The sequence below is a fragment of the Nanorana parkeri genome, unplaced genomic scaffold (genome assembly GCF_000935625.1).
Source record: "Nanorana parkeri isolate BGI_ZX_2015 unplaced genomic scaffold, ASM93562v1 scaffold1654, whole genome shotgun sequence".
In the NCBI taxonomy this organism is placed as follows: Eukaryota; Metazoa; Chordata; class Amphibia; order Anura; family Dicroglossidae; genus Nanorana; species Nanorana parkeri.
In genome coordinates, this window is record NW_017307922.1 from 284,449 (window position 1) to 294,654 (window position 10,206).

The 10,206-nt window shown below is 39.3% G+C and overlaps 1 protein-coding gene across 1 annotated transcript in view; it reads left to right on the forward strand.

Moving 5' to 3' along the window:
* The window catches only part of LOC108799183 (merlin-like), a 43,355-nt gene extending 35,466 nt beyond the window's left edge, over positions 1-7,889 (forward strand). The window contains exons 15-17 of the mRNA XM_018571012.1: positions 520-664; positions 5,126-5,314; positions 7,767-7,889. Coding sequence (XP_018426514.1) covers positions 520-664; positions 5,126-5,314; positions 7,767-7,889 — 457 coding nt within the window. The remainder of the gene's footprint in view (positions 1-519; positions 665-5,125; positions 5,315-7,766) is intronic.
* Positions 7,890-10,206: the final 2,317 nt, after the last annotated feature.

Below are 10,206 nucleotides of genomic sequence, written 5' to 3' on the forward strand. Positions count from 1 at the left end.
GAAACCCCCCCCCCCCCCCCCAATATATGACTCCACAGGAATTTTGAGTTAGAAAAAGTCAGAAAGCAGGCGGTGGGCGGTTTTGGCCTTTCTTATTAGAAAGACCAGCATGCTCTGCAAATACTATATCATAGAAACACAATTTATTAAATGTTCATTTGTAATAAGAAAAAAATAATAATTAATGGGAAAAAAAATATTAAAAATATATATTTTTTAGTATAAACATGTTCTTTTAGTTTTTCATTGTTAACCACTGTGAGTAGACACATAGGCCAGCCTTGCTGTTGATGGTCTCTAGGCTGTTCTTGAACATGATTGGCAGCCTCAAAGGCAGCAAAAATGCCTTGCTGGACCTGGCCAAAAATGTATCGTGTACCTTTCCTGGTAACTATTTTATTTGATAATTTCCTCCACCAAGGAAGCATTATTGCTAGCATTTATGCATCTATGACATATAGAGGCAAATATAGTATTGTTCTTTCCATAAAGTTTAACTTCTGATCTTGATGTATGCAGGATTGAATACCTTGAAAAGAGTAAACAACTAGAAAATCAACTAAATGAACTCAAGCTTGAAATTCAAGTCCTGAAGCAGCAGGATAGGCAACTGAACGCATTTTCACTTTACAATAGCGACTTTGGATGCAAGTATAATCTGCATGTAAGTACAACCTTGTACTACAGTCCAGTCCATAGATGCCATGTGCTACCCTGCATAAACACAGCTATTCATTTATAACTACCGGTCTTGTAACGTACCAAAACATTTGTTTGCACAAACTAAGTAAGAAAAAAGACTGTGAAGGCTAAGTTCACCTTTTGCAAAAATTAAAGAAATGCATATTTAATAATATAACAAAAAATATGCATTTCTTTAACCAGTTGACATCCATGGTGTTAAACCCCCTTCCCATCCAGGCCATTTTTCAGTATTCAGCGCTGCGGTACTTTAACTGACATTTATTCCGTCATGCAGCGCTGTACTGAAATGAATTTTATACCCTTTTTTGGGGACAGATAGAGCTTTCTTTTGGTGGTATTTATTCACCACTGGGGGTTTTATTTTTTTACTATATTAAGGAAAAATTACCGAAATTTAAAAAAAAAAAAACAGTTTCCCCTATATTAAATGATAAAACATTTATTATTACCCAATTTTTTGGTAAAATATAAAAGACGGGGTCACGTCGGGTAAAAAGACACCAAACATGTCAAGCCTTAAAATTGCGTGCGCGCGCGAAACCTCAAAAAAACGATAATACCCAAAATTGGCCATAGGCGACGCTTTAAAAGCTGTTACCGCTCATCAGTTTAGTGTTATCAGTGATTGATGGCCCTAAAATGATTGCAGCGGCGACCGCCCGGGGTGGGGGAGGCGATCGGCGGGCTATGGACCCGCTGATTGCCTATATGTGAAACACCCGGTAAAGGGTGTGTTTAATGGTCGGGTCTTTTCTGCCCGTGCGTGCCCGCTAGGGGGCGCACGTGAGCAGAAAAAAATTGCCGTCTTGAGACGGCAATCCGCAAATGCAGCAGTGCCGTCCGTCCGGTTTTTTACTACGGGCGGACGGCAAGAGGTTAATATTTCCATCATAAAATTAGCATATTGGTCTGTTTTTGTTTTTTTAAAGTAACTGTTTCATCACAGTTTGTATTTTTTCTTTTTTTAAATTGTGTATATATAGCATTCAGAGATAACACAGCATGTCCATCACGTACCACAATCCTGAACATACCTTTGGAAACAATAGCAATGTATCATTTTGAATGAAGGTACAATAGCCACTAAAAGTAGCATCAAACTAATGAATCCAGATCAAACAAATATACATTGCCCAGCAAAGTATTTCTTTATATTTTCACCCAAGCAATTACATTTATCATGTTTCTGAACAGTTGGCTCCAACTCTCTTATCTTAGCTTCCCTGAGATTCCTGTCTAGTACAAGATCACAAGGGAGAGCACAATCTCCAGCAGGTGTCCATCTACTAGCCTGAAGTAGGGAAGGAGGAGCGGAGAGAGGAGGGAGCTGGAGAGTGTCTTTGTGAGACACATAGCTGACTATTAAACACAAGGGTGGCTCTGCAGGACCCTGCAAGGGAAAGGAGTCACCCATAACATAATATTTCTCTGGAGACCAGCTGATTCTACAGCAAACTAAAACTTTAAACATCAAGGAGCAGAATCCATTGTAAGTGAATTATTCAGCATATTTAAAATAGCTTAAAAACATTTTTACTCTAATATTGCTTTATATTCATGTGTCATAGCCTACAAAACACACTGTTTCACAATGACCAACTGCTGCTTTTTTTTATACAAAGCAGTTTGGATGAATAACGATAGTTTAATTTAGGAGCCAGCAGCCAGAAGTCATGGAACATCTTCTTCCAGTGATAAGAATACTAATGGCTCAGAGGATGTAGACATTGGCTGTCTAGTATCTGTTGTTATCAGTGATCAGGAGGGAAAATGCACTGCTATTCTATCAGATAGGAACGGCAGGCTGAAGAGTACCATGTCTGAGTGGATGGGGGTCCCAAAGGTGCATGCGCCATGCAGTGCACATTCTTGGACTCATTGAAGGCATTCTCTGATATATCGGTAATGGACTTGATGCCAGGGGGGCGTAACAATCACCATAGCGACCCAGGCGGCCGCTATGGGGCCCGGGGGAACAGGGGGGCCCGGCCAGGACATCCCCCTGATGCCGTGCGGGCCGCCTGGTATCTCAGGCTGCTGGCTGTCACTGGCGGCTGTGAGGAGGAATGCGCCGATATTCACATGTGCAGCGCCGCGTTCCTCCTCACAGCCACTGCTGAATCGGTGACAACCAGAAGCTTTGGAGGAGGTGGCTGGGCCTGTCGTCGGCAGCGATGGAGGAGGTGGGCCCAGTGATCGAGTAAGCGGGGCTTAGCGATAGGGGAGGCATGGCCCGATGATCAAGCAGACGGGCCCCAGTGACGGAGGAGCCGGGGCCCGCAAGTGATCGTTGAGGAGCAGGAGGCGGACAGAGGATTGGAGCAGACAGGTAAGAGGGCTTGACCGCCCCCCTGAGACCCTGCAGAGCCCACCATAGACTTGCTAAAATAGCAGCTCCCTCTGTTCTAAAATGATTACCATGATTGATTAATCACGGTGACCACAAGTGGCTCCTGATCTGCTGGACAGGTCCCGAGGATGTTTGTAGCATGCTAGTTCCATTGTTGAGTGCTCTTGTGGAGGAGCAGATCAGGAGCTCCTGATTAAAAAAATATTATTATTAACCCATTAATATTCTAATCTTGTTCTAATATTTTTCCCAGTCAGGAAGAGGTTAAATTATTGCAGAAATGTGTTTATATTTAAACTGTGGTATGTCTCAATGTAAGTAATATGTCCTTTTTTTTATTCCATTCTGTAATCTGGCTAATTGTTGAAAACTGAGATAGTTTATGTAGGCTGAAGCTGAGCAATCTTTCTGTATTTACAAGTATTTGTTAATCTCATGCTTATGTAGCTTTAAGTTGTGACAGGTGCATGCAGGAGCAACATGTACACATCCAAAGCTGAACTCCAGGCACAACAACTTTCATTGAAATATATTGCTCAATAGCCACAAAGGATATAAATCAACTTTGTGAGCGCTACAAACCGAGATATCACCTTGTAAAATTAGCAGTGACATAATTACTTTGTTGTACATAGCCTGTGCAGAGAGCAGAGCTGTGGGAGGGACCCAGCAGGTCCACCCACCACAGGCTGCCTGCAGAAGACTACAGGTGGGGGCGGAGACAAGTCCAGTCACCCAGCACAAGGATAGAGGGCAGCAGTGACCAGTCTTTATTACAGGAAAATCCAGTGGGAAAAGTTTCACACTGGATTACTGTACAGATCTGGAAGGAATACACAAAGCACAACAAGATTCAAGTAATAATACACATGCTTATATTAAAATATTTCCCTATTTTGGAGTTCATTTGTAAGCCTTCAATTCCCTGTAAGAACGGTGTAGCATATAAACATGAGTTTTTATCCATTTTCTATGCATTCCTTTTGAAATGCATTACTTTTTGTTTAGATTTGTCAGCAATTTTTATCTTCCTTAACTACACCAGGTGTTTGAGAGCTATAGGTGTGGGTCATAATGTACCTTCGTAGCTGTCCTGGCCTACATCCGTATCTATACTTGTGAACTCGGCACACGAGATGGTCTAGCCCCATTTAATATTTGTAATAAACTATAGTAAAAATATTATATAAAGCATATCCTAATCATAAATGTGTTAGAGAGCTCCTCATTTTTCAAATTTGTATCTAATGTTGTGTGCTCAAAGAGTTAAAAGGTCACTGGTGAAGCATGCTGCTGACTTTTATGTATGTACCGTGTTTCCCCGAAAATAAGACAGTGACTTATTTTTTTTTTTTTTCACGAAAAAAAGACACTAGGTCTTATTTTCGGGGTAGGTCTTATATTACAGAAATCCCAGAAGATAGCACTAGGTCTTATTTTCGGGGTAGGTCTTATATTACAGAAATCCCAGAAGATAGCACTAGGTCTTATTTTCGGGGTAGGTCTTATATTACAGAAATCCCAGAAGATAGCACTAGGTCTTATTTTCGGGGTAGGTCTTATATTACAGAAATCCCAGAAGATAGCACTAGGTCTTATTTTCGGGGTAGGTCTTATATTACAGAAATCCCAGAAGATAGCACTAGGTCTTATTTTCGGGGTAGGTCTTATATTACAGAAATCCCAGAAGATAGCACTAGGTCTTATTTTCGGGGTAGGTCTTATATTACAGAAATCCCAGAAGATAGCACTAGGTCTTATTTTCGGGGTAGGTCTTATATTACAGAAATCCCAGAAGATAGCACTAGGTCTTATTTTCGGGGTAGGTCTTATATTACAGAAATCCCAGAAGATAGCACTAGGTCTTATTTTCGGGGTAGGTCTTATATTACAGAAATCCCAGAAGATAGCACTAGGTCTTATTTTCGGGGTAGGTCTTATATTACAGAAATCCCAGAAGATAGCACTAGGTCTTATTTTCGGGGTAGGTCTTACTTTCGGGGAAACACGGTATGTATATTTCGTACATCTTCAAAAAGCACTTATTTGAATACTTACCTTTTATTTTAGGATACTCTTTTGATGCAAACGTGTCAGAAAGAACCTACAAGTCCTTACTGCATTCCTCCAGTGTACTCAGTGAGTACTGTTCGCAGCTGTCCAACTCCAGAGAGAGATGCTTATCCGCACTCTATTAGGATGAGTCATACATTACCTAACTATACTACTGGAAGAGAAACCAGGCAGAATGCCAGGAAGGTAAAACATTCCTATGCAGGGCTTGGTTTTAAATTATAGGTGGTAATATTAAAATGGCAAGTAAAGTCTATATTTAATATACTATATGTGTGTATACTAATTTCAGCATGGGTTCCCTATGGCCTGGAAGACTGAAAAGGGCTGAGCTAGATTAGTTAATAGATTGCCTATATCAAATGATGTACTGGGTTGTGATCAGCAGTAGCCTTCAATATCATAACATTCACCAGAAGGACACAGGTATCCTAGGCCGTAGGTTTATATTCATGGCTACTAAATTCGGCATTGAGGAGCAAAGGCCAATAGGAAAAAAGGAAACCAGGAAAGATGGTGTTATCAAGGATTGGACAATGAATCCATCCAGATATCAAAAGGAAAAGTTGCCCCCCCGAACATAAGGAACCCGTCTTCCCTCAGTCAAGATGCATGCATGAATCCGACTGCTGTGGCCTTCCACAATCTTCCTGTTGCTGAACCTCTGCTTTTACAGACTGGATCTGCACAGTCAATACACATTCTTTTGGTCCCTCTTCTGATACATGAAATGCTAAGGAGAAGGATAGGTATATATCCAAAAACTTCCACTACTACCAATAGAGACTGTGACTGTTTGACTTCCGTGAGGCCTTAATAGTACAAACCTTCACAAGTCTATAATCCTTTTTCATACAAAAGGCCAAATAGGGGACTTAGCAGACCTCAAGGTACACCCCAGAAAACCAAATCATGTTCCTCCCTTCAACCCTACTGCAGCTCATTATGGTTATGGCATGGTATGGTCAGGTGCAGGTGTACACAAAAAAGAAATGGAGAAAGGAGACAAGATTGCCCCCAAAAAACGTAGGTGCAAGAGAGCAGAGGCCCTGGGATGGAAGAAATGAAGTAACCGTGTTTCTTCAATTTAGACTTTTATTCCATGAAACATACACATAACTAACACTGTCTCAACGCGTTTCGTGGCTCTAAGCTGGCCACTTCCTCAGGAGTGTGTGACGAGACACTGTTACATAAAATAAGAGTACTAATGAACTGGGGAATATAAAATATATATAATAGAATATGGGAGGAAAAAACATATAATCATGTGATTGCAAGGATTTGTCACGTTTTAAAAATGTACAAAAGTATCCTGGGAATATGTATAATTATAACATATAGTATATGTTAAAAAAAGACCTTGATTTATATTTTATTGGTTTACATGTTATATATACGCTATATAAACCATACTAAAACTTGATATTAACAATCTATTTTGTAACTCAGAATTCATTTGAGAAATAGATGTCATTATTTATTTATATAATGTTATATCTTGTTTTATAGTTGTCATTCATCATGCATGTTATACACATTTATTTCCATTTTGTTACAATTCCCAGTTACATATTTTGTTACATGTCTTTACCATCATCCAAGATCTATTATAGGTTAGCCTGATCACATACAATAGGTTTTCATTTCATGCATTATCCTTTCCTCCCTCAGAGGCTCTAGCAGCTCACTGCAATCCTGTTTTCCTCCAGGGTTAGCTTATCTTCCCCACTGACAGGTCATTTGACAGTTCTCACACTACCTTCTCTTACCCTGCATTCCTCCCAGCTGCTCCCACCTATTAAACAACAGCAGTGTGACAGCCAGAAATAAACTCTGCTCCATACCTATTGAGCATGTGCCAGCAATCAACCCACCCCTTCTCTTCACCATGGAACGCAAAGCATGTACATATTCTTATGTTTATAAATATTCATGTATCTTAACAACATATACCATATATTATAATTATACATATTTCCAGGATACTTTTACAGTAAACTCCCTGTTATCCGGCATCAACGGGGATTAGAAGATTCCAAGTAAATGTAGTTTATGTTATAATATGGGGTATGGCATTAGTTAGACCTATTTTTAAAAAAGTAGTGACTCTCAAGCAACCATAAACTCTGTATTGACTTCATATTAATACTGAAATGCAATAATCAAAAGCAAATTAAGACAAATAGGCACATGACTGTTTCTAGGATAATACATGTCGCAGATCAGCAGAACAGTGAGTACACAGGGGATTTTTTTTTGTCTGGTTAGATGAGAGTTCTGGTTAGTTGAATACCGGATAACTGAGCGTTTACTGTATATACTTTTATGTTTTTAAAATGTAACAAATCCTTGCAATCACATGATATGTTTTTCCCTCCCATGTTCTATTACCGTATATATATTTTATATTCCCCATGTCATCAGTACTCTTATTTTATGTAACAGTGTCTCATCACACCCTCTCGAGGAAGTGGCCAGCTTAGAGCCATGAAAGGCATTGAGACGGTGTTAGTTATGTGTGTTTAATGGAATAAAAGTCTAATTTGAAGAAACACGGTTACTTAATTTCTTCCATCCAGGCGCTTCTGCTATCTTGCGCCTATATTTTGTGGGCATTCTTGTCTCGTCTCTCCAGCACACATCGGATCCATCTAGCTGCCAAGCTCTGGATCATCTGAACTTCACCCCAACCAGCATCGAGAGCGACCATGCTGCGCGGGGACAGAATTATTCGCCGCACACCTTTTTTGCACCTTAGGTTGCCCGATATCCCCAAAGGGGATTTCTCGCAACTTTATCTATGGAAGTATCAAACTCTTTCTTCTCCATGAACCTAAAACGTAGCCATTTATAGCTTTGTAATATAAATACTACACTAGGGTTAACTTAGTTGTTGTGCCATAATGTTTCGTCATAGTTTTCATCATCTGCATGTTTTCACTGATGAAAACTAAATAACAACTAAGTTGATAGGATTAAAACTATGATGAAAATATATTGCAATTTTCTCTAATGGAGATGCAGTCGCCAAAACTAAAATAATTTAGCGACTAATATGTGACTAAAACTAAAATGCGTATTTTATTCATCTGAATTCTTTTAGTTTTAGTTCAGTTTTGTCAACTAAATCTCCAGTAGAGAAAATTACAATGTATTTTCATCGTAGTTTTAGTCCTTTTAATTTCGGGGTTTTAGTTTTGTTTTCATCAGTGAAAACATGCAGATGCAAACTAAAACAAAACATTTCTGTCAACTACTACACTCTGTCAGATCTCTCCTGGGACTTTTTGTCCTCAATTTTGTTGCTCCTACTATTGGTTGGAGTTGTCTCTTTCAAAGAAGAAATGCATGTGCTAATCAAATGTTTTATCTCTTTCAGGTTGAGAAATATAACCTAGACATCATATACATTTAAAAAGGAAAAATATGCCTAGTTTCTGAACTTGCAGGACGTTTAATTAATTTTACCTGTCACCAGGTGACTGAAACATTATCGAATGTCAAGAAACATCCCAGTGTTATGCATGCCAGGTATAATCACCTTCAGGAGCAGTAACATTTCCATGGAATCGGAAATTGGCATAACTTCAGAGTAACTTTGCAAGAGAAAATCCCTTGTGAACAAATAACCACTATCCCATTCCTCTCCCAACCCTTTTTTTGTTTATACTTCACTACTTTAACAATAGAAGAATAACACATTGATTCTTCATGCGGGAACTTTATGTAAGAGACAACATTCAATAGGCCAGATCCTGGCTTTCATTTGCCAAGCGCGATGGTGTGCCAGATTTTATATGGGACTTCGCTCATGCTGTATTGATTCGTTTTGGCCGAGAACTTGAATTCCTTATTTTGTATGATAAAAATGATATGTTTACCTTAAAGTTTAATATATGTATTGCAATAAACATTGTTGTTGGATTAGCTGCTAGAAGTTGTATCCCAGATTTTTGGAAGCAGCAACGTGCTCCACCCTAGCTCTGTGGTTCAATATAATGAATGAATGAGATTGAACGAATGGAGGATTTAATATCGTACATTAAGGGCACTCATGAAAAAGCCAGTCGAACTTGGTTTTACTGGCTGGACTTCTATGATGGAGTACGAGGATCTTTTATACTCTGCTGATGGGTGATTTGCATTTTCATGCATACGGTTTTTGGATCTGGGCAGGAGGTGGTTTCCTTGTTCCCTTTCTGTCTCTGCTTTCTGTTCCTTCCCCCTCCCCCCTTTCTCAATCCTCTTTCTTTCTTTTCCTCCTCTTTCCATTCTATTTTTCCCTTTAGCCCTTTTGCAGTAGCTTTAACTTTCTTTTCACAAACTGCTAGATGTACCAGATGAAATGGTTTGATCCATGGGGGACATGCTTTAACATCACACCAAGAGGGGGATGTACTTTGGGGGTTCTGATATCCTTAATGCTATGCCTTACTTTCCCAATATGCATGTCTTGTTGTTGTACGTTTGTCCATATTATATTGTCGGTCCCCATTATGGTGGTTGCATTTACTGCTGCCCTGTTTCCCTTTGCACTTCTTGGTGTTCCTGCAGTGTTTTTATCTGACTCATTGTTCTTTCTTGTAAATCTTTGTATTAAATAAAAGAATTTGCAACAACAAAACAAAAACCTTGTTGTAAATGGTAAACTGCGTGAAATGTTGCTGACCTTTCACCGGTTGCTATTATGCTTTTTTGATTGTTACAAAAAACATATACTCACTTATGGTTCTAAATTATAATAGATGGTAATGAGTTATGGTATATAAAAGATATAGCCAGTGTGGCAAGGTTTCGTCAAAACACATTCCTGTCACAGCACCTTGCTACTGCACACAGAGGACATTGTACTGTCAGTGCCCCCCTCCCCAATGGAAATGGGAGGGAAGTTAAATTTTTTTTTTTTTTTTAAATAACGAGGACCAACTACAGTTGAAACTAAACTTTAGCATTTACAGCTGACTGGCAAATGCAATAACTGATAATGGCCTGTATGCAGCCAAGTCCTTCCATCAGGCCTGTGAAAGAGATGGATATCTGGAAAAATCATTAGACTCCTAAACCATCCATCTGTT